Source organism: Dendropsophus ebraccatus, chromosome 8, assembly GCF_027789765.1.
Source record: "Dendropsophus ebraccatus isolate aDenEbr1 chromosome 8, aDenEbr1.pat, whole genome shotgun sequence".
Lineage (NCBI taxonomy): Eukaryota > Metazoa > Chordata > Amphibia > Anura > Hylidae > Dendropsophus > Dendropsophus ebraccatus.
In genome coordinates, this window is record NC_091461.1 from 49,460,619 (window position 1) to 49,485,497 (window position 24,879).

At 39.5% G+C, this 24,879-nt stretch overlaps 1 protein-coding gene across 4 annotated transcripts in view; it reads right to left on the reverse strand.

Annotated features, from left to right (window-relative positions):
• Positions 1-3,086: 3,086 nt before the first annotated feature.
• PRKG1 (protein kinase cGMP-dependent 1) overlaps positions 3,087-24,879 on the reverse strand; it is a 788,657-nt gene continuing 766,864 nt past the window's right edge. For all 4 annotated transcript variants that reach the window (XM_069980327.1, XM_069980326.1, XM_069980330.1 and 1 more), the window contains 9 exons: positions 23,343-23,439; positions 15,651-15,790; positions 15,368-15,457; positions 11,693-11,834; positions 11,160-11,323; positions 9,123-9,245; positions 7,234-7,296; positions 5,815-5,881; positions 3,087-4,491 (listed from right to left, as the gene is read on the reverse strand). In XM_069980327.1, coding sequence (XP_069836428.1) covers positions 4,393-4,491; positions 5,815-5,881; positions 7,234-7,296; positions 9,123-9,245; positions 11,160-11,323; positions 11,693-11,834; positions 15,368-15,457; positions 15,651-15,790; positions 23,343-23,439 — 985 coding nt within the window. In that variant the 3' untranslated portion in view covers positions 3,087-4,392. The remainder of the gene's footprint in view (positions 4,492-5,814; positions 5,882-7,233; positions 7,297-9,122; positions 9,246-11,159; positions 11,324-11,692; positions 11,835-15,367; positions 15,458-15,650; positions 15,791-23,342; positions 23,440-24,879) is intronic.

Sequence of the window (24,879 nt, forward strand, 5' to 3'; positions counted from 1 at the left end):
TCTATAGTCACACAAATACTCTATTTGCCTGTGGTCCTACTAAGTTCAAGAACAGCTAACTTGTTGTCATGAGCACAAATACACTCCAATCCAGACATGCTTGGGACACGCAATGTAGATGGAAATCTCACACTAGAGAATGGCGCTGTAGGTCAAACCAAATGTAAGAAATGACACCGTACCGTACCGTAATAGTACCGTCTGAATCCTGTAACATCATTGTTTGTCACCAATGAGTTTTGTATGTATATATTTTTATATTGCCAACCCAGTAGCCTCCCGTCCCCGTCTGTACAGTCATACAATGGGTTCTTATACATTCCGAGAGCTATGGGTTGAACCTTTATAAAAATGAAAGTGCCTAGGTTTTTTTTTAGTTTTTTTGCCACTCAGAAATGATCAATAAATACTTCACAATGAGGATGAACGATGTGATATGATGTTAAGGTCAATCTCTACAGCTGGATAGATGTAATGAAACTATTACTGCCGTTGCCTCTAGAGGGCGCTGTAGAAGATCATGGAAGCCTGTTGTGTGACAGTTGCATGACAGTGTTTGTCCTGAAACATGACATCAAACCTAAGTCTTTAGGCTGTGCCAAAAAGCACAATAAATCTTTTTTTTTTTTTCTTTCTTTTTTAAAGTTTAAAAAATCTACAGTAAAATGGTGCTCCAGTCTTTGGACGAAATACAGTGGGAGGATTTAAAGAGCTTGGTGCTGAGATAAAACCAAGTACATTGACAGCCAGCCCTTGGACTGTCTATAGTCAGGGTTTCCACTCTCCCCAGCACCATTAGCCCAGTAGATAAACAGTAGCTATCCCCTTGAACAGAGGTAGTTACAGACTATATACAGTATATGCCATGTAGCTAATTAGGTTCTTCTTCTGGTCATTCGCTTATGGTGTTTCACAGCAGAACAATCGTTTTCCCAGGACTTTAGTCTTATATTTACAGTGGATATATATACATTTAGATGCATTACTATCATTTTACTTCTTACATAGGATAACATACCATAGGCTTTTGTTTTTACACCTTGTTCATCTTGGCTTATTGCTACATATTAACTTGGTTGGGTTACATAATACTTTAGAAGGCCAAGAGCCAAACGGAACTGTCCAATTTTAGAACATACTCTGGTTATTGGAACAAGTACTATCCAATGGATAAGGATGTAATAACCTACATTGCTGGAACACACTGTTATTTAGGTGATACAGTTGTGTTGTAGGGCTTTGGTTGGAAATAAACTGGTATTGTCTCAGCAAATTTAATATTAGAATTTGTAATACAAATGATAATAATTATTGTGAAGGCTCCTACATCTAAGAAGTGATGAGTTGTATACATCTTGACATCAAGTATATACATAGCACCTAGATACAGTAAAAAGCGCTTGTCAGGTCCTGGCTGACATCATTTACAAGAACACCCTCTTTAGCCCTCGCTAAAGAAAATAATAGCCACCAAAATAGGGGGTTCAACCTTTAACCATATAGAAATTCAAAATAATTATTCCTACTAGTTTTGCTATAATGTTCTTTAAAAGATCACTAGTCTCCAAATTGTGTGAAAAAATAATTTGCTTGTGATCTACAATACCTCACATTAAATAGACACTTACTAACATACCATACCGCTGCCTATCTGCTGCCTATTGTGTTCCCATAGAATGAGAATACCAACATTTTTAAGAACATTCTAGCTCTGGAAGCTGCTATTAGAATTTTATGTTATTACTATCAGTTTTACCCAAATCACTTTATGTAATTCTCATTTTGCAGATTTTACACTTAATTTAGGGTGTCTAATCCTTTAGAGGCATATGTCCTCCACACCTATAGAGGTCCTTCGTCACATTATTCAACAGTTGGATACTTTTGTTCATGGCTGAACTTCCTGGTCTCCCTTGGATATGCCCTGAAGGATCTGTTCTTAGTTATTCTTACATATCAATTGTAGTCACCATATTCCATATGAAGGTGTGGAGGTACCTGCAAAGGATGTGTGCAAAAAGGTGGGCAATTATGCAACCCATTTATCCAGCTCATATTCTAACTAACTTTAACCTATGTTGATATTACTCCATCTTTTTGCATGGTTACACATAGCACCAACTCCTATTGTGCTCAGCAAACACTGAGTAGACTTGGAGCTATATAGTACTAAGAAGCATACATTGATGTATTAATGTCACTTCTAATTATTCAGTATATAATAGATCTTAAAGTGTAACTGTCATTTAAAGAGCTTTTAGAAAAATTGAATATAAAAAAACTGATTATTTACTGAGAGAACAGGTTACTCTGTCCATAGAATTATATGTAGAGGGGAGGGTTAGGGAAGGAGAAATGTAAATGCAGGGAGCGGGATTAACATATTATACTGCTCAATTACTCCTATATAATGCTCTCCATGCTGCTGCTACTTCTGAGGTTTTGCTACAGAGAGGTAGGAGAGCAGTATGCATTGCTTTTTTTTTGTGTGTGTGTGTGTGTATATGTGGTATATGGGAGACATCATGGAGGCTAAACTCCATCCACTCTAAGCTGAGCTTAGAGAAAGCTGAGCCTGCAGATGGGTAATGATTAGAAAAATTGCTGCTCCTCATGTACACACACAGGACAGCACAGTTGTCTGAAATGACAGTTACACTTTATATACCCAGTAGCGATGAGCGGAACTTTCGGACTTTTGGTCCAAAAGCCGCTCACTCCTGTACGATGCCTGGGATCCCGGGTGCATAGTTGCGCTCCCAGGAATCTGCGGCGGGATCTTCCAGGGAATTCAAGATACATTCCCTGGAAATCCAGGGAATGTTTCTTGAATTCCCTGGAAGATCCTGCCCGCAGATTCCCGGGAGCGCAACTATGTACCCGGGATCGCAGGCATCGCAGGCATAGTAATTGAGCGAAGATGCCGTCGGACCAAAAGTCTGCTGCTTCGCTCATCCCTAATACCCAGGAATGTGTAATCCTTCTAACCTCGCTCATCATAGAGAATAGAGAACCCAGAATCGCCATTATAAGTACATTCAATGTTGTTAATGAGGATGGATGAATGAATACGATACCTTGTATGATCATTTTCAACAGCATATGCAACAGTTGTGCTTTTTATTAATAGAATTGTTAAAAATCTAACAAAAGAGAGGTTAACATTCAGTCTGGTCATGAACACAAGTAAAAAAACAAAAACCAAAAAACTAAACAAAACAAAAAAACTGCTTCAAGAATTGGATTGACATGAACATAAAATGACCAAATGATTGTGGTCCTCACAATGGGTGCGGAAAACAAACATCCAATTCAGCTTTTGAGTGGGGAAACTTTGTACCATCCAGATTATTATGGTATATATGCTGCTTACACATTGGTGGCAGCCATTTTATTTTCTTTTTTATAGCTGAACCAATAGTCATAGGAATAGAGCCTATCATTAACTAGAAACTGGTGACACCTTAAAGCTCTCAGTAGGGGGGGGGTATATATACTAGGATGCATTGCTAAATTCCTTATGCATCCTCCTATGTATCTTTCTTTCTATCAAGGTCCACCTTCTTTGTTGGGACAATCCTATGCAAGTTAAGCCTCAAGGTACCCCAACCCCTAAAGTTAAATACTACAGGGCAGCCAGAGCCCACTTCTTCAATAAGCTGCATACTTTTGAATATTAGTTCAGCCTTTGCACTGGGTACCGTTTACTTGCATGGGAACATTCTATAATAATAAAGGAAGGAGAGCGTATTTTTTCAGCAGGACACAGTTGGGGTAAAACATTAATAAATATTCTCCACACTTATCTACTCTGACCTGCAGTAAGTCATCAGTTATGCACTTTATAAGAGAAACCTGCATATTCGAGCCCCAGAGCTGCTGCCGACCTACCGATCCCATCAACCCCAGCCAGCCAGATCATGGTGAGAGCCGTAGTATAACAGCAGTAAGAGGGGCCGTACTGCACATCCCTCCTGTAAAGAATCAGGCATGGCTGCCTGAGCTGGACAACTGTACCGAAATAAATTATTCCTTCCTATGGATAGTACTAGCTACAAAATATGTACAGTTTCAATACACTTTATGCTATACTGTTTCAAAGGTAAATTGTGAACTCTGCAATATTTGAAAGCATATACTTTTAAATGAGGCTTTGCTTCAGGACCACCATGTCGACTGCTATATTAAAAGTTAAAACAAAAATATGTTAAAGAGGGTTATTGTGAACTAAGCAATAAGTCCTAATGCCACTGTAGTTACTATAGCAGCATCAATCAAGGCATCATGGTGACCCCGAGCATTAATCTTCCCCAGTTCTTTCTTTTGTTCTCTTGGCAGCCATGTTTCAGGAAAGCTGTCTTCAGCAAGGCAGAAGCAGGTAAGAAAAATGCATTAAAAGTCTATGTCCCATCCTGAGTTGTCGTCAGGTGGAGGATCGTCATTGTCTTCTGGAAAACTGTCAAAATTGCTTGTGTCTGTTGGGGATGAGACCTGCAGAGGAGAGACGCAAAAATGTAAAATCAAGTTGGATATAATAAAATCCAACAACCTTAAAGGAATTTTCCGACAATGAAACATGTTTGCAAATGTCTAGTAAATGAACAAATAAAGTTAATTAATACAATTTTACTTTTTACTTATTTTACAATTTTACTTCTGATGCTAATTGCCTGCCTCCGTTATATTTATTGCCCCACTTCCTGTGAGAATGTAACTTCCTGTTCCTGTTGTACACTCTAGCTGGGATTTAAGCTAACTTTATTTTTCTGCACTATGTTGGTTGATCCTTAGAATGAGTTGGAGTGTATCACAGGTACAGGAAGTATAAAATGTGCACTAGAGAGAAAGAGGGTCAAAGGAGAGAACAGAGCAAACATTTTGTATCAGGAGCAGAAGTACCTCAGAAAAGTAGTATTTACTAATATGTATTGATTTTATTCAATGAAAACTGATAATTTCATTGGAAAACCTCTTTAAACAATTCCTTTATTTAGGACTCACGCCCATATCAGTATTACAGATGTATGTGATATGAATATGTCACATAGCACTGATATAATTATGTGCCCCAAAATATATCTTTATGTGCCTATGTGTAAACAATCAAGAAAAAAATATTGCTGTATCACATAAAAAGTGGCACTTGAAGTGTCTACTGGTCCATACAGACACATAGAGGCTTGAGGTTTGTGCAAAGGTTACTTCCATGTGTATGAGCGCTTAGATGGAAGCTTTTCTATTTTACTAAGCTGACATCCACCCGATGGTATACAAGTGAAAGTCTAACTACTACTAATTAGGAATGTGAATAAATCCTACAACATTACTTTAACTCAAGAGCAAGTGTCTAATTGTTAGATGTTACCATTTAACTTGATGAGACATTAGGAGCTCTGTAGTCCCATTGTAATACAATAATGATCTCTTATTTCCATAGCTGTAGGCTGAACTGTCAGGTGAAGCAAAGTAGAATCATTGACTCCTACTAAATAGAACCCCATGTATTCTGCCAGTTGTTCATGAGATTGCATACAATGCCAGCCCTTCTTCAGCTTCTATGCGTTTTTTGTTTCAGTTGAGATCCAAAGTAAACACAGAGCCCTTAGATCTCTGCTTGTGGATATCCGACTCATTGTGTGCTCATCAGGCATTGACCAAAAGTCATTATGTACTATGTATGTTTCTCTGTAATATCATTCATACGTCCTCTTTTATTCTGAAAACAACAATGTTGTGAAGTCTACAGATGGCTACCACGACTAGTCTGGGTGAACTGGGTGTGTCGGCTGCATTCAGGAGCTGTGTGATACTTACACTTGGGATTATAGGAGGTGTGAGGGTACCTTTTCTTAAACCTTCCCAATTAAAGCCTTCAAACCATCTGAAAGACATAATAAATCATGTATTTAATAATAATCATGACTTTAAATATAATTAATTATTTATTACTTTACTAAGAAAGTGAAAGGTTGACACATGGCACCCCTGCCGATCAGCTGTTTGCCTGAACAATGTCTCTGGTATACACAAAGAAGACGGATCAGGAAACAGACGGCTGTGTACACTAGTGGCTGTACTGGGGTACTGCACCTCAGCTTCCATTCACTTCAACAGAAACTGTGCTGCAGTACTGCATGGCCACCACACAATAAAAGGAGCTGTCTAGGCCATCAATATGTTGTGACTGGAAATCCTTACAAATATACACAGACATAACACAAATGGAAATTTTCATTCTAACAATATCTACACTCATTATATAGGACCTTATGGGCTGCAATAAGCTGTATGATTATAGTAGACTGGTGGCCTACATAATACATATATATAAATCAGCCACAGAGAGAGAGACAGCCTGTTTGTGGCTAGTAGAGGCCACTCTCTGGCAGGGGATAAGAGGATAGCAAGGGTTCACTAGGATGATTGGTGAATGGTTAAGACTTAATAATAAAGGGGTTATCCAGCGCCAGAAAAACATGGTTACTTTCTTCCAGAGACAACATCTCCAGCTCAGGTGTGCTTTGCAATTAGGCTTCTTTCACTTCAATAGAGCTGAGTTGCAAAACCCCACCCAAATTGGAGACAAGAGCGGTGCTGTCTCTGGAAGAAAGTGGCCATGTTTTTCTAGCGCTGGATAACCCATTTAAGGTTCTGGAAACTTCCATTAAGTCTATAGAATCACCACTACAGATTTGAACAGGTGGTAATATAAGCAACAGTACCGTGGGAACATCATTCTAATTTATGAGCTTTTGTATCGAAGGTCAAAGCAGCCCTGAGACTAAATCATTTTCCACAGTTCTTACAGTCAATTCTGTTTGATAAGAATAATTTTCAGTTTGATAAAAATCATTTTTCCAACATCTTGATGTCTTGGAAAGTCATTCTTGGCATAGATGCTAAAATAACATTTTATCAGCTCTCTTGGGTATTTGCTCATAAGGAACATATACAGCACATGACTGTTCCACCAAAAAAAAAAAAACATGAACGGCCCTGTATTTTGGCTTTGGGCCTATGCTTTTATAAAACAAGATGCTTTATCCTTCTAATAAGTCATATTAATAGTGTAGATATAATGATCCATCCTGGCAATTATGAGTCTTGTAGAATCTAAAAGGGTTAATCTAAGGAAAAAGATCATATGTGAGATCACATTGGTGAAGTTGAGATCACAAATGTCTACAGTTCTATAGTACCCTTTGGTACTACTCCTACTTATCTGTAACTTACTTGTGCTTTTGTATATCTTTCACTCCATTTTTCAAGTTTCCTAACCTTTCTGACGGATTGTCCCTAGTAATAAAAAAGGTTGCAAAAGAGAAACTTCAGTGAATTTCAGCACATGAGTTACAGTATACACACAATAATTGGAATCAATGGTAGTGATGTTTGCATTTTTGTTAGCAGTAACACCTAAGAACCACAAGAGGGCAGCACACTCCAGCAAAAAATTTGGAATCCTGAACTCAGATCTTTCTAGGAAAGCTAGTTACATAAGAATTCTCAGACTTGTGGGGTTTGAATGCAATTCATCTACTTTTTTTTCATTTGCTAAAACATAAAACATTCAACACTATATACAGTATAATTTAGTAGTTAAAACTATAAAATGATTTCCTTATTTGTACTCTATAGCTGATAAATTATATATTAGAATGTACTTAAAAGCCTGGACAGTAGATACTCTATAGATAATTTCTTAAGACAACAAAAATAATAATAATAATAATAATAATAATAATAATAATAATAATAATAATAATAATAATAATAATAACAACCAGATAAATTAATAATAATAATAACAACAACAACAACCAGATAAATTAATTTTTCACAGTGACTCTACATGCAGAATAGAAGCAAGGTAGATCGGATTTGCAAAAATGCACAGAAATCTATTTTTTGCTGTGGATTTATTGGTAATTCTCCAGTAAATCTGCAGGTGTTGTGGGTGGGTTGTGGAAACATTGCACGTCCACTGAAGCCCATTGTGAATTTCAGGTACATTCATTTCTTTTTAAACTCTTAACATAACTAGTAGCGACTTATCTGCATGTTAATCCACAGAATTGCGTGTGGGTTTACTGATACGGTTTTCGGTGTGGAAAACATAGTATTTTCCATTAGGGAAAACCTGCAGCATTTCCATCCTGTGTAAACATGCCCTGGGGGTTCAAACAGGTTCGATACACTGGGACTTTCTGCAGCAGATTCATGAGCAAAAAATCTGCGGAATATTTCACACAAACTTTTCATAAATTACTAGCACAAGTGTGTATAGGGAACTTTGTAACATAACCATCAAAGAAAAGTGTTTCTTTCTCCTTCTATCAAGCTTTTTTATCCTCTTCCCAACTTGCTAAACTTTCTGTCTGAAAAAAATTCCATCCTCTGTTTATGAGCAATGCTCCCTCTAAACTTTAGCCACTGCTGAGCAGAATGGCAAGAGAGCTGGGCAAGCCAAAAACATTAGGCATATCCTCCACCCCCAGGTGACACCGCATATCCCCCTAAATGAAAAACAAAAAACTAAAAAAAAAGATATTCATATGGTTTGCACCTCTGTCCTCTGGTGTCTTCTTCCTCTCTATGCTCTGCAAGCACACAAATGATGTCACCCGTGCGCCACCAGAGCACTGAGGGAGAGAGTGACCTCTTGTGGCCGGAGGCATCAAGAGAAACTGGCACAGTGGGGAGCCAATAGCTCATTGCCAGCCACAGCTCATAGATCCCGGGCTAAGCGGGCAGCTGGTGCCAATACAAGTATATTGAAAAGAGAAGTTAAAGGAGAGACATGGAAGAGGGAGTGAGTGCATAGTGAAGGCAGAGAAAAAGAGATGGCAAAGAGATTACACAAGCTAACTATAAGCAATAGATCTCATAACAGCTCAATAGAGTATTAAGGTGTAATGGATTTGCTGATTTAAAAAAAATCCACATCACTGTTTGCTCATCTAGTGACAAAGGAGCCCTTGCTATTCCTGCATTACTAGTGACAAGCAGCTTTTCCTGAGCACACTTCCTTTAATGAAGGGCAAACTTTTGTAGATTGTTGTGGGCGATTTGCTCTCCCACATCTCCCCTTTAATGTCTGTAATAGGCGCTTTCCGTCTCACCTGCATAGTTTTTTTATTAGATTAGCAGCATTTTTGGTAATCTTCTTTGGAAATTCAATCATGTCGATTCCTCTCAGTATGATGTTGTAAGTCTTCATAGGGTCTGGACCTGAGAATGGGGGGCTGGAGGAAGAAAATGATACAATTAATGCAAATGAAAATCTCATTACTTTTATTGCTTTGAAGAAGCAAATTATGTTTCTTGTTAGGATGTTAATGGTAATTGTATCTCTCTATTTGCTGGAATGAAATTTATTTAAGCATATTATTTATACAGGACAAGAGGAATATTAAGTGTGTTACATAATAAGGGCACGATGATTAGAGTTTTATGGGTCACATTATAAGAGCTTTGTGTCACAAAGTGAAAATGGACTGGTGGAGGCTTATGTGTGTCCTTGCAATGCTTCTCCTATGTTCAGAATATGGACTCCACTAAAGAAATACATTTCATGCACATACAGAATCTAAGACTCCTTAGATTTCTCCTGGAGAAAAAGAAGGAACTCCATCAGCACTGACTTTTACAGAAATTTAAATTTGGACCTTTTCATTCAGCAGGTCCATTGGTAGGTGGCTTATCACAGCAGTGGGCCTGTTGCTGGAAACCCCATTATTACACTTGAAGGAACCACTCAGGCAGTGATCATTGAATATCTGTAACTGCCATCCAGTTGCAGTTATGGTGCTGGGGAAATCCTGCCAGGTCCTCACTGTCCTGGGCAATCAGATCTCTGTTTGGCATAGAGTGCTAAGGATTGTTTATTACTGTTATGCTGCTACTGTAAGGCCATGTTCACATTACAGAATCGGTGCCGAATCCATAGTGTGAACGGGGCCTAAGAGTTATACTCATGGGGTGACTTCGAGTGTCTTTCAAGTCTTTGCGCTATGATGCCTTTGCCCTTTGAGGGATCCAGGAGAGTTCTGCGTGGACTGTGTTGGGTGTAGAGATCTGAGGTTGCTGCATTTGAGAAATCACTTCAACTTAGCTTTTATACAAAAAGTTCATGAACATTGTTCAGCAGGGGGGTGGCAGCCTAAACCAAGAGGCTGTGTGAACAATGGTCTAAGGACCCTATTATACAGAATGATAATCTGCCAAATCAGGCTGCTTCAGCAGATTATTACTCTGTGTAATAAAGACAATGATCAGCTGATGACAATGATCATCGACTGATCGTGTCGTTGGGTCGTGACCTAACGACGGCTGATGAATCTGTAACGAAAATATTAAAATTCATGTTAGCTCTCCACACTCCACATACGCTTTTTCAAGTGAGAAGCTGCTCAGCCAATCACTGGCTGGGATAGGACCACTGCGGCGATACTCTGAGTAGCTTCTCACTTCAGAGATCGGCTCTGAAGTTTCACCGTTCGCTGCAGGGAGCAGGTAGAAGACAAGAAGACACCAGGGAGTGTGGAAAGGTAACGTATTACACTTTTAAAGACTGGGCTGCACGGACATCGCTAATGATCTCCATGCAGCCCTTGCTGCATGATAATTAGGCTGTGTAATAGGCTCAGTAAACGAGCACCGATCTAGCAGTTCGGCACTCATTTACTATAGTGATCGGGCCGCCTAATACAATCCTAAAGCTGTGCGGCCTCAGGGTATTACTTGTCCAGTCTCAGAACCTGTGGCCTGCCCCTCACTAGGACCACCCACAAATACATTAGCTGAACTCTGTTGTCAGATAAGGATTTAGGACTAATATCATGATGATTTTTTAATACAAGTCATTATAATATGATGTCTTTATGTGTGTATTATCCATCCAAATGTGAAAAAAATTTAACTGAATCTTAGAAATCTAAGCCCTTCTATATAGGGTGACATTGAGTACTGTGCACCATTATTCCTCACTGCATCTTAGTACTATATAAAGATTGGCTCTGTTACATCCTTATTAAAAAAGCATTAACTTACATTGACCACTGCCAAGTCTAGTTCCTGCCAGTGCTATAATCAAAGTGACAAGGACATAAATCTTCCATGATTTGCTTGTACTATTTTTATCATGGCGATTCCCATACCTGCCAGTCAAGAGTTCATACATTAAGATTCCCAGTGACCAGTAGTCTGCTGAAATGTCATGACCTTTGTTCAGGATGATCTCTGGAGCTACATATTCAGGGGTTCCACAAAAGGTCCATGTTTTCTTACCAAAGCCTATTTTTTTTGCAAAGCCAAAGTCAACCTGTAATAGAAGAATATAATCAAAGGCAAGAAGTTGGCAGCGTGCTTGCCTTTAGACAAAAGCTAAGCCATCTGTAAATGATATATCTTCTCAGCCCATGCTACATGACACATAGTCCAAGGAAGGCAGAAAATCAGAAAAGCAGAACATAATAAATCAGCCATTGTTCACACTAAATCAAATCAGAGCCGAGCACGGCGACATGTACTGAACCCATATCCTCCACAGCAACTTTATACTTATATGTTGTAGGACTCAGCAATCTATACATATAATAAGCAGTCATATCCCATTGTCTTTGAACTTCATAAGAAATTCTAAGGATTGTTTATGAACAATATCAGCATTACCGTAACCATTTCCACTTACCAGCTTTGCATAACCTCGATGGTCCAGAATAAGGTTCTCTGGCTTGAGATCCCTATAAATAATCCCTTTGGAATGCAGATAAGCAAAGGCCTCAACTACACAAGCCGTATAAAACCTTGTCGTAGAATCTTCAAATGAACCTCTGGAAGAAATCACATGTGGTCAGTGAAATTTTATAACTATATGTTCTCTATATATAATAGAAATCACAGTCACCATGTCCAGAAGACTTTCACATTCAACGCAACTGCTGTATTGCTGTTGAATGGCCTTAGTACAGCAGACGTGACTGCCTAAGGTGTCAACACGATTCAGTACAATGATCAAATACATATGTAATGAGAAAATAATTGTGTAATGAAAACGGATACAGTAAACAACAGCTTGAACATCTGCCAGCATGCTGTAGACACAGTAATAATAGAGGCAAATATATTGTATCACAAAATAACCTTGTTTTTTTCTAGAGAGGATTTCCGTAAAAAAAACCTGTATATCGCTGAGTCCGATAACCCATCTTGTCATCACGTTTGATTTACTTTCAGAGTTATTAATTTTTTTGCTGTTTTGTTGGGGCAGCCATTTTTCCCAAAGCAAATGGGAAGTCGCGTCACAATGAGTGACAGCGGTTTATTTCTGGGGTGTGTTAATATTCCACCAGTGGGATTGCTTGCTGTGGGAAAGAAGACCACATTTTTTCTAGGATGCATGGCTAACTATATCCACTAAAGCAAGGGGGTGTCAAACTCCAGTTGTTGCAAAATTACACTTTTCATAGTATCTGGACAGCCGGAGCCAAAGCTTTGACACCTGTGCACTAAAGCAATGATGTACTCTAGGGGATTAAAAGTCATAAAGGGTCTTCTCAGTTTATTGTGTGTAGATAAATGTTTATCTATAAAAAAAACAATGTGCAGTTCACCTAGAGATATAACCAACATAAAAATATGAGTAACTTGAGAAATACTTTTCTGCCCTCATCTTGCCCTGATTCTGAGTTGCAGCCTTTGATATAGTCAAGAGAGTCAAATATTTTCTGGATAATAGCACAAACTATCAATAAGTGTGTCATCAGAGGTTAAGATAACTTTTTCTTTATTAGATTACTTTACAACGCTTGCACTACTCAAAATTCAATTAACCAGAACAAAAGCTGAGAGATGTCAGCTCTGAAGCCTGCAGGACCATAAATGCAGCTCAGGGTAGTGACATTCTGTAACTCAAGATTTGTAAAAAAAAAAAAAAAAAAAATTGAGTAACTTACAATTTTTTTATTTTAGCTATAAAATAAACTGTGAAATGATAGTCAAAGAAGACAGTCAACTTGATGACTTTTCATTAGTGAGATTTACCCTGTATACACACAGAACCTTATCATGACTTTAAATACCCTTATAGCAAATAGCCTATGAGGTCAGTGTGTCAGTATCCATCTCCTATAAATTCAGGAGACTGGCAGAGGATAATATGAGTAGACACTTCACAATATCTGGTGGTGGCCTAAAGTCCACATCCCCTTAAAAGTCGAAAATCTCTACTCTCGCTATCGGGAGTCTAGGAAGCTGAGACATGGGCTCTTATTATTCTTAGTTTTACAGCTAACTTACAGACAAGAAAATGCAATGGTTCCAAAATCACAAGCGTTCACTTAAAATCACAGATGAATTGGCGATGGCATAAAGGTAAATAAAGATACACATCTATAAGATGAAACACACCCATCAATTGTTTGTGTGATAACCAGCATGTACAGAAAGCAAAGGGCAATAGCATTTTCTCACGCTGAAGAGAAACAGAAAGAATTGCCTTAGAACATGTCATGTTAGTTCTGATCAGCTGGATGGAACGTTACCAGCAGCTACACAGTACATCAGCCGGCTTACATGCTGGTCATACCACACAATAAGGACAGACATAGCAAAATGAAGTTCATACTTATACACATTTTGAGTTACTCCTGGTGTTGTTTTGCTGCTCATTTGTAGTCATACGATAGTAATTGATGGGAAAAAGAGTAAAATGCAAAGTAAAGTAATTCATTCAAGCACAAGAAGCAAATTGATTGTAATACATGGCCGTGGGGCACAGGCCTCGGGATTTCTCCCCATTTCAAGCAATATTCCAATGTAAGAAGAGTTAGAGTTGTCGAAGTATATTGGGGGAGATTTATTAAACTGGTGTAAAGTAGAATTGTCTTATGGCCCTATTCCACGGAACGATTATCGTTCGTTTTCGGACGATATCGACCGCTACGGACGATAATCGTTCCGTGGAATAGAGTGCAACGATCAGCCGACATCGTTCATGTCGGCTGATCGTTGCAGTCGCTTGTTTTTCAACATGTTGAAAAACAAGCGACTGATATAGCAGCGATCTGCTGCCGTCGCTCCGTTGAACAGGAACATCGTCAGCAGACGCTGCTATATCCTATGGGCTGCCCGGACGATCTAGCGATCCCCCGGGCAGCCCCCCCGCAGCTCCCCGCCACCCCCTCCCGCACTCACCCGCTCGCTGCAGCCGCGTTGAATAGCGGCGGCAGCGAGCGGCGAACGAGGAGCAAACGAGCGCTGACAGCGCTCGTTTGCTCCTCCAACGACCCGTGGAATAGGGGCATTAGTTTCCCCCAGCAACCAATCAGATTCCACCCTTCATTTTTCAAAGAATCTGTGATGATTGAAATTTCTCAATTCTACTTTACACCAGTTTGATAAATCTCCCCCATTGTATATAGCAGGGAGACAAGAAAGCTGTATTGGGGGGTGCAGTTCACAGTGAATATAGTGTGCGGGGTTGAGATCAACTAAAATAGCCCTGTCTTCAAAGGGCAAATACAACAAATATTAAAAACACTGTCAGAAACTTCTTTCTGTGGTAGCAAAGGATCCAACATGCCTGATCCTTCATTCCCCCCAACAGTTCGGAGACTTTAATATATAGTGTTTGTTCTCAGTGCCTTGTACAGCAGGACAATAGGGAAAACAAAACTAAATATCCCTTGTCAGCTGCTGTATGTCCTGCAGGAAGTTATGTATTTCTTTTTCAGTCTGACACAGTGCTCTCTGCTGACACCTCTGTCCATGTCAGGAACTGTACAGAGCAGTAGCAAATCCCCATAGAAAATCTCTTCTGCTTTGGACAGTTCTTGTCACAAACAGAGATGGCAGCATAGAGCACTGTTTCAGACTGGAAAGAAAACCCAATAGCCTGCAGGACATGCAGCTGCTGATAAGTACTAAAAAACTTGAGATTTCTAAATGGAAGTACTTTACAGATCTGTATAACTTTCTGACATCAGTTGATCTGGGGGGAAAAAATACCAGAATACCCCTTTAACATGCACATTTATGACAACAGTACATTTCTGCCCTATAGCATACTTGGAACAAGGCGAAACATTATACATTTCATGATACTGATTCACACTTTAAAATAAAATGTGATCACAGTCCATTATGAAATCAGGAGTATCTCCGACAATCAGAGAAGCAGGCAGTATGACATTTAAGCTTCTTCTGCTCTTCCTTCATAACCACAAATTACAAGCCTGACATATAGAGATACAGTAAGATTGATAAGTAACAGAATTACTGGTTTTGCAGCATGCAGTATTCCATCAAATTGCAGCATATGGCATTTTCCGTATAACCTTGATACAATATAGAAGAGACTACATACCTGTCCCTGAGAATAGTCCAAAGCTCTCCACCTAGGCAGGCTTCCATCAACATATATAAATACTTGCTGTCCTTAAATGTTCTGTATAACCTGTAATAGGGAACATTATGTTATGCACTGTTCATAATAATCCCAAAGTATCAGCATTGAGATGATATGTTGTCTACAGCCATTACAGGACAGCATTTGTCTGCAAGGTAAAGACAAAGGTGGAGAATGTGCATTCTCCATTGTCTCCTTCTGTCTATGGCAATTCTTCTCTAGTTTGGGAGCCGTATGTTACCTTACAATGAAGTCTGAGTGGGCACTTTGCATTATCTGTTTCTCAGATCGAATGTGCTCCTGTTGCCTTGTGTCCACTATGTGTCGCTTTTTAAGGATCTTCATTGCAAATGTTTTGGATTCTTCACTCTTCAGCTGTACCTATAATGGAGAACATTACATTAGAATATAAATATGTTCTTAGCCCATTCTTGTCATACATAATGCATTAAATAATTCATAATACAAAATGTATTAACATCCAAGTGGAGAGGACATAAGTGGACCTAGACTGTATATTGCTTGCTATCTTATCTTTTGTAGTGGTAACACTTTCAGTGAGACCATGCATAGTCCTCCCTAACATACTGTACCCATGTACAAGGTTCATTCACTACCATCCACCTTGCCAGCCCAGTCATTAGTCATTAGTCTCTTGACTGTAGTGACATCTGTTAAGTAGAGATGATCGAACATCTGGAAATCTTAGGTTCAATCAAACTTGAACCTTCTTGAATCTGCAGCATTTGATTCCCGATGCCTTCCCGCTCCATGGGGAAGGTAGAGAGCGCCCAAGTACCTCCTGGAATACAGGGATACAGCCTTATTCCAGGCAGTACCCGGGCTGTCTCCACCTTCCCCATGGAACTGGAAGGCATCGGGAATCAAATGCTGCAGGTTCAAAAAGGTTCAAGTTTAATTGAACCTAAGATTTACCGATGTTCGATCATCTCTACTGCTTAGAGCTGTGCACTGAGGAAAAGCATGTTAGGTCCCCTTCTGAAGTCCTGCAGAATGTCCTTAAGAAGTGTAACAGTTCATATTCTAGACAATGATAGGCGCATTGGGGGACTTTTCTCAGTAATTTAAAAATGCTTTGCTGGTTAATTGATTTAAGAGGAACACACAGAATGATGCTAGGTCAGTAATATACTTAGTACAGGTGAGTAAGCGCTAGGTCAGTGGTTCATATGAATAAGTTTTAGGTAAGTAGTGCACATGGGTATATGCTAAGTAAACGTACATATGAGTCAATATCAGTTAAGCAGTGCACATGAGTAAATGCTAGACTAGCAGTGCACATGAAAATATAAAAACTGCAGAAAAACAATGGAAACTGCAGTTGAGTGTTTCCATATATAACATAATTCATGTGAGGGAGAAAGAATCTTTTATCTGAGCATCATGCTGGCAGTTATTTTTTATTGAAGACTTCAGAAGTCAGGTGTTGCAATTTCTCACAGCCTTAGGCTATGTTCACACAACGTAAGTAAATTATTAATCACGTCCAGTGTTGTCAATTTGCAACATGGTCGTGATTAATTCTTTACCCACATTGTGCTGCAGGCCAAGGGCATCCCGGACGGAGTGTATACACATGGTATACACTCTGGCCGGGATCCCTAGCGGCGCCGCAAAAAATGACATGTCAGTTTTCTGCGGCCGCTATTCAATGAATAGTGGCCGCAGAAAACCTGTCAGTGCACGTGATGGAGTGTGCGCCTCTGGCCGCACACTCCATTGAGTGCAGTGGCGAATTTGGATGCGGATGCGCACGGATGCGGCCGCATCCAAAATCAACTGCAGTGAAGATCATCCGGCTGGTACTGCAGTACCAGCCAGTGTCTTACCACGTGTGAACATGGCCTCTATGGAGACGGAACGTGCATAGGCAGCAATGTGCATCCCCAATTGAATCAGAATAAGGGGTCACTCGCATTATCGACTCGGCATGTTCTGTCTCTATGGGTACCCGAATTTTAAGCTGCAGAATGAATTTTACCACTGATCACATAGGCTAGGTACACTTTAAAATAACCAGTGCAGCCTGGAAGTAGGGAAAGCAAATCATATCCTGGGTTGTGTAGCTAGAGGTATAACCAGTAGGAAGAGGGAGATTGTGATCCCGCTGTATAGAGCTCTGGTGAGGCCACATCTAGAATACTGTGTCCAGTTCTGGAGACCTCACCTACAGAATGATATTGATAAGAAAGAACAGGTCCAAAGACGGGCTACAAAACTGGTAAGGGCCGTCACACATAAAAAAATATCAGGAAACACTTAAGGATCTAGATCCGTCTGGAGAAAAGAAGGGGAAGAGGGACATAATTGAAACTTTTAAATTTGTTAACGGACCAAATAAGGTTCAAGAGGAAAATAAACTAAATATATCCTAAGATAAGAAAGGAAATAATATAAAGGCCACCTAGATGGACCAAGTGGTCTTTTTTTGCCGATAATCTTCTAAGTTACGTAAGTAGCCTCCATGGGTAAGTATTAATCCATCAGGGCACACTGGTAAATGCCTGCTCAGTGGTGCACATGATTATATACCAGGTTAGTGGTGTATGAGTGAGCGTGTGTACACATATGTCTGGCGATCCAGCACAGTTTCACTCAGATGTGGGTGTACAAGATCCATAAACACTGAATGCTACATATCTTAATCGAGTGAGTTTACAAGTCGGATGCATCATACGCAGCTCCTGGAGATGGCTCCAGATCACCAGACATACGTGAATGACGCAGTACACGTGATTAAAGCTACATTACTAATAAGGATTTATTTCAGATTTAACATTTTCAACCTATCCTAATAAATTACCGGAAATTTGATTGTGAATATAGGCTATGGGAAATTAATAGCTTTCTTCTCAGAACTGAGCGTCTTCCATGGTGACAGCTCGTGATAATTTGATACATTGTGATTATAGATTTATTAATACAATTTTCATGGTGGGGTTCCATGTCACCGTAAGCTCAGTCTTATGACTTTGACTCATGTATCCCCTGGCATTCATTATAGGTGTTAGCTTGGCTTACCCAGTTACTGAATACTGAGTTAACCTTTGAAAATGAACCCAAGCGGCTTCTGGAATCATCTTGATACTTCTATGTTTTCTAAACTATAGTGTTACTTCTACTCAAGCTTATTTCTAAGAAAAGCACATCTGAAATGAACAGTGTCCTATTTACATGTACTCAGGTTTAATAAGAGTTACCATCCCGGCTACAGATATTGTCAGTATTTGGGTATATGCAAACGGAGTAATTGTCGCCGAAAACTCTGTGCATCCGCTTCCCTCTCCGTCTGCTCCATAGGCTGCATTATATACTTGGGTGGATTCCCGGGTCAAAGAACGTCCGGTGTTACTAAAGATGATTCTGGCCGGATGATCTTAATTTCTGGTGAATTCAGAGGTGAACGCACCCGTGTGCACCCACATCCCAATTCACCGATGCACACATTGGAGCGTGCGGCCAGAGTTGTTTTAACTGACATGTCAGTTTTTCGTGTGGCCGGATGGAATCCTAGCCGAAGTTTATACATTCCGGACAGGATTCCATTCATTTCAATAGAACGTATGTTTTTTTTTTTTATAAATCATGGCCATTGTATCCTTATAAAGTGATAGTTTATTGGCAGGATATGTCCTCACTAATTATTGGTGGGGGGCTGCCCTAGTAAAAAAAATTCATCCTGTGAATAAAGGCCTAACAGTGCTGATTCAGAGCTGTTACCCCATCCTGGTACACAGGGAACCACCCTACTTTGAATAGGGTGGTTCTGTACTTCCCTTGCATAGTGGGTGGCTGGGCTCTGCACTTCAGGGGTGGTCTGTGACTGGATCACTGCTGCACCCCCTTCATTTTCAGGATAGGTGGTCAGACCCCCACTTATCAGTGAAGTGTGTGTATGTGTGTGTATATGTGGTGGTGGTGGTGGAGGGTGATATGCCATGAGGATAAGATGGGAATATTAATTTAATAAAGGCCTGTGAGGTCAATCAAGGTTAGCATTGCTTCCAAGTAGTTGATGACGGACCCATCACTGGCATTCATTGACCGTCCCATTTGAAAATATAGCCTTATGAAAACACCTGATATAACATTAGATGTAACTTAATATACTCTAACCAGAGCCTCTGTGAGATCAAGTCTTATCTAACGTGACTTTTTACATTTGGAAGGGATTATTTGTGTCGGGGAATCGGGGAATCACCCAAGTTAAAAAACTTTCATGGTGAAATATTGAGCAAGTGTTACATGATGCAGAGGATTTCCCTTGGGTTGTCTCTTTAAAAATAGCATGACCACACATCTTAGATCTCCTCTTTCAAGTCTTTAATAAGATGTTGCCTGGAACAAGTTATTTCTGAACAGGAGATGCTATTTCTAGTGCCAACCCTGAATGAGCCCACAAGGTTGCTAAAGTGAAGGTTGTGATCATGTAGATGGTGCTGTCACCTTGGCTAAGAGAAGGACACCATTTTGTAGAATATGGAGAATGGAGAAGGTTAGCATATATTGTTCCTAAATATTACATATTTGTATTAAAGGAAAAAGAATACATTTCTTAATATGAAATGCATATTAAAAAAAATGTAAATAATAGATTCCTAAGACGATGAGGGACATTTATCAAGGGCTGTGCGTCTATTTTTTGGTGAATAATTGCATTTTTCACCCATTTATGGTCTAAGTTCTATTTATGAACCAGTATCGACTGGCAAATATTTTTTAGTTGAAGCTTTTTTTTTTTATCTGCCTGTTTTGAGTATTCACCCAAAAGTTCACATGCATTTTTGCGACTTTTTACTTAGACACATTCACATCAAAGTTCCTTGGTTGTTACATGGATTGACTTTTCCCATTTATCAAACCTGCCAGCCTTGACCTCAGGCTTCTACAGCTATTACACTCTGTGGGAAAAGTCAAAGGAGTAATCAAAGGCACAAAAGACATAACCCTATACCACGGTATAGCCACGTTTCTGGCCAACACACATTACCCCAAGTCCCTATGGTGTAAGTCAAATCAGACGTAGTACTGTAGGTCTACTCTCTGCATACTGGCCTGTCTGTTGCACTCTATACTGAAAATAGAGCACACTCTTAAGGTCTCTATATACTTTATACTAATAGCAAACCGCATGCAATGGGTTCGCCTGTCAGTGTATAGTGTATATGTCTTCACTGCATAGCCCCTTTGTTCTCAGGGAGATAAGCTGCCACCACAATTATATGGTTGTAGATGACCTCTCCCTAAAGAGAACACAGAAATGTTAAGCTTTGCCAGCTATTTATGTGTATATGGAGGACAGGAGAGATAATTACTGGCTGACCGATCATTCGGTCGACAGTTATTGAAGGTATATGACTACCTTTAGGGTTCTTTTACATTGCCTGACAGAAGGTAGTGAACAAGCTTGTTTGCACATGCCTTACAAGGCTCAATCAGTTGTGCTGTTTAGACAGGACAGTGTGCGAATGATAAAAATTATTTAAAAGTTTGCACACAAGAATCAATCAGCCGATGAATGAGCGTTTGCTTGTGCGTCAGCTGATCACTGGCCATTTTAAGTCGGTAATAAACATTCCTAGTAATACTCATTTGCCTGATAATCAGCCAGTGTGAAATGGCCTTTGGCAAGATTTAGATAATTGTATTACTTTCCCAAGTCCTGGCCTGACGACATATCTAATGACCCAAACAGACAGCATCATAGATATCTATGATGCCTTCAGCTCGGGCCATTAGGCGGTCAGGCATAGACTTGCAGCAGTAACAGACACAGAAATGTGGCCATATTACACTCATCTGATACTGACTGTATGTTCCTATAATCATCTTCCCTTATATATTAATAGTGATAAATAGATTTAAAGGGGTTATCCAGCTAATTTTTATTTTCTTTCAAATCAATTGGTTTCAGAAAGTTATATAGATTTGTAATTCACCACTGTTACAAAATATCAAGTCTTTCCATACTTATCAGCTGATGTATGTCCTGCAGGAAATGTTTTCTTTTCAGTCTGACACAGTGCTCTCTGCTGACATCTCTGTCTGAGGCAGGAACTGTCCAGAGTAGCAGCAAATCCCCATAGAAAACCTCTCCTGCTCTGGACAGTTCCTGTCTCGAACAGAGGTGGCAGCAGAGAGCACTGTGTCAGACTTAAAAGTAAACAACATTTCCTGCAGGACATACAACAGCTGATAAGTAGAGAAAGACAAGATTTTTAATAGAAGTAAATTATAAATCTATACAATTTCTAAAACCAGTTGATTTGAAAGAAAAATGTTTTGGCTGGATAACCCCTTTAAGTGTTTAGAATGGTTTAGTTTTTATCTGATAGTCACTAAGCGGGCAATTCAGCACATGGTAAAACATACACGTCTTCAGTCCCAATACATTGCCGTCATAAGGTCGCATTCTGTATCTTACTATTTCCAGCAGTGCTAAGACAAAACTTTGAAAGTCAACAATTATGTACAATAAAAGTGATGTGGTTTTGATAGCAGTCAGTGCGTTATTAGCCCCCATAGACTCCTTCTTTCCTTTTATAGTGATCAGTGAGGGGCTTCCCTTCCCTGTGGCTCTCATGTTGTTGGGTATGGATTACAGCCGGGGTGCCTGGTCCTGCATGCATGTCATATTTAGTGACAGTCTCTCCCCTCCGCTTGGAGACAGTTGCTGTGTTTACACCACGCTGCATTGTTCAGCAGAGTTCCTGCCATTCTCCAGCTGGATGACATACCAGAAACTCCTCCTGTAAAAGTCCTGAGCACAGCTATAAATCACTCTCCATTACCTAGGGGCTGGAACTGACCAACCAACTTCAAGTTCAAAGCAAGTGGAATCCTCTCTATGCTCTTCCATATTATTCCTACATATGCAAACGGAGATGATAAGATTACAGTGAGGTCACTGTATAGAAGAAATAGCTTTGGCTACTGCAGGAATCCATTATGTATTGTCTTTCATCAATCTATAAAACCCTATAGAATCCTATAGCTGTATATCAACAAGTAACTGTACTTGATATGCACAGCTGTGTATAGCATACAGATCATGAGATCATCATATGGTAACATTTGTAACAAGGTACGTTTTTAAATAAAGATTATTTAAATGCCAATGCTATATAGTTTATACTTTATAATGAAAACCTATGTGCTTTTCAAATATACTTTGCATCTCATTTCCTCGCCATTTTTATGATTTCTGCTTGCTGTCAGTGAACCTGACCATATCCGATAAATCCAGATACATGATTGATCACGTCTATCCGAGCTCTGTCCCTATGTCAGATAGACATGATAGGGGCAGGTGTTCCGCCTCTTGGATGTAAATAGTCAGTGATTCCATTCAATCTACTGATGGCAAGCAGAGATCTTGAGAATAAAATAGTTCATTAGAAAAATGGATGGATAACTAAAACCGGGATACTCTTTTAAGGATTGCAATAATGAAAATGTGACTTTTCTGCAACATGGCACAGAGGATATAAATCACATGTAGCAAAGTTCATATGTGAACATAGATATTGCACTTTGATTTTCATTGTTATATAATTTTTATTATTATTTTATTTTTTTATTTAAAATTTAAAATAATAATAAAAATGTAGATATTGCACTTTAATTATCATTGTTATATCATGCAACCCTATTACTTTTACAGGCCAGCTGCACTGGGGGTTATTTTGTAAAAGATTTAGTAGAATACCTATGCTGGCAACATCTACATGAAGGCACCAGTTTTATGACCCAAGCATCCCTTTTTGCATCTTCCATGACTATGAAAAGTATTGACTATATTGCTGCCCAAGCATCCCATTTTCCATCTTCCATGACTATGAAAAGCATTGACTATATTGCTGCTTTATCTCACATGGACATTACATACAATAAAATTAGAGATTTCGCTTACCAGCTCAACTCTTCCAAATCCTCCAACACCAAGAGTATCGATGATGTTAAAGTCCGTTAGCTTGAGATTCCCGAAGAAGGCCGCCTCCGCTTCATATCTATATTTTTTGACGAAAAAAAATAAAAGTCTTTTAGAAGCGTGAAAATGGGAAGAGTCTCTAGCGGAGGCTGACGGATTACGCATAATGTCCACATAAGAATGTATCTGGTTTGGTCCAAGAAGTTTCAGTATCGCACTGACATTTTTTTAGTAATTTAGAGTCAATGGCAGAATTTCATTCACAGTTTTTTTTACATCATGCGAGGTGGAGATTTAGTGTTACATGGTGGCAAATCTCCAGGGTTATCATTATGGACGCTTCTGCTGAGAGGTAGTAGGCGTTTTATGAGAATGGGCGACGTGAACCATGAAGAACATCTGGACTTAATTATTCTGCATATATATTGGCAATCTTAGAAACACTTGTTCTGGAAATGTAGCCAGTGTGATCGCACTTCCGACATCCCGTCCTCACTAGTTCTAGTTGCTTCTTTATGCTGCTAATAGAAGACTCTGTAGCACATGTAGCCAGCACTTGTGTGTCTGCCCACAGCCACTGCTTCAGCACTAGTCAATATAAAACTCCTAAAATATCCCGATGAGCAATGTGATATATTTAGTACAGAAGTGATGGTCTTGCTCCACCCCCATTACAGGCATTGACCATGGACTTTTGAAGGATGTCCATGTATGCTCCTCAGCCGGCATATGTCTATAGACATACCATAGTGAACATGTGTAAGAAGCATTACTGTGACATTTCTTAGACTATGAATACGCACAGGCATATACTGGTTTAAATATAATGTCATTATGCTAACACTTGACAGGAATTACAGAGAGGAATGTAATTATATGTATAGGACATATGGAGAGAGGATTCGACAGGCAGGCATCCATGACTCTCAACAGGTGTTGGATTATCATACAATGTCAATTTCTGAACAGACAAGAAGCTGCTCAGGCATAGAAAAAAAAAACTGTTCTAAGAATATGTATCAGTGTTGCCCATAGCAACCAAATAATTTAATTCCTGTTTTGAATTTTAACTGAATACATTTAAAAATTAGATTTAAAGTGACAATGTCTGACTCGCATTCTGGACTTCTCTACACAGGTGTAATAGGTAAAATTTAGCAGTTTTCATACCTTATTTTATATCATACGGTTTGGTGCTTGTTCAAGTAAAAAGCGATCTTTTATCAACTGCAGATTGTGCTAAGTGGGCGGGGCCTCACATCAACAGCGCCACTTAGCCCCACACACAGAGGCACTGTTGACCCGCCCCTTCATGACATCATGTGCACATAGGCCCCGCCCCCTCTCTGACCATTGGAACAGGCTGGCCAAAAGGTCTAGGCCCCACCCCCTCAACTTCAGCCCACACCAATGGGCATTGAGGGGACTTATGTGCCTTTGATGTCATGGAGGAGCGGGGTAACGGAAGCACTGTGGGTGGGGCTAAGTGGTGCTGTTGTTGCAAAGCCCCGCCCACTTA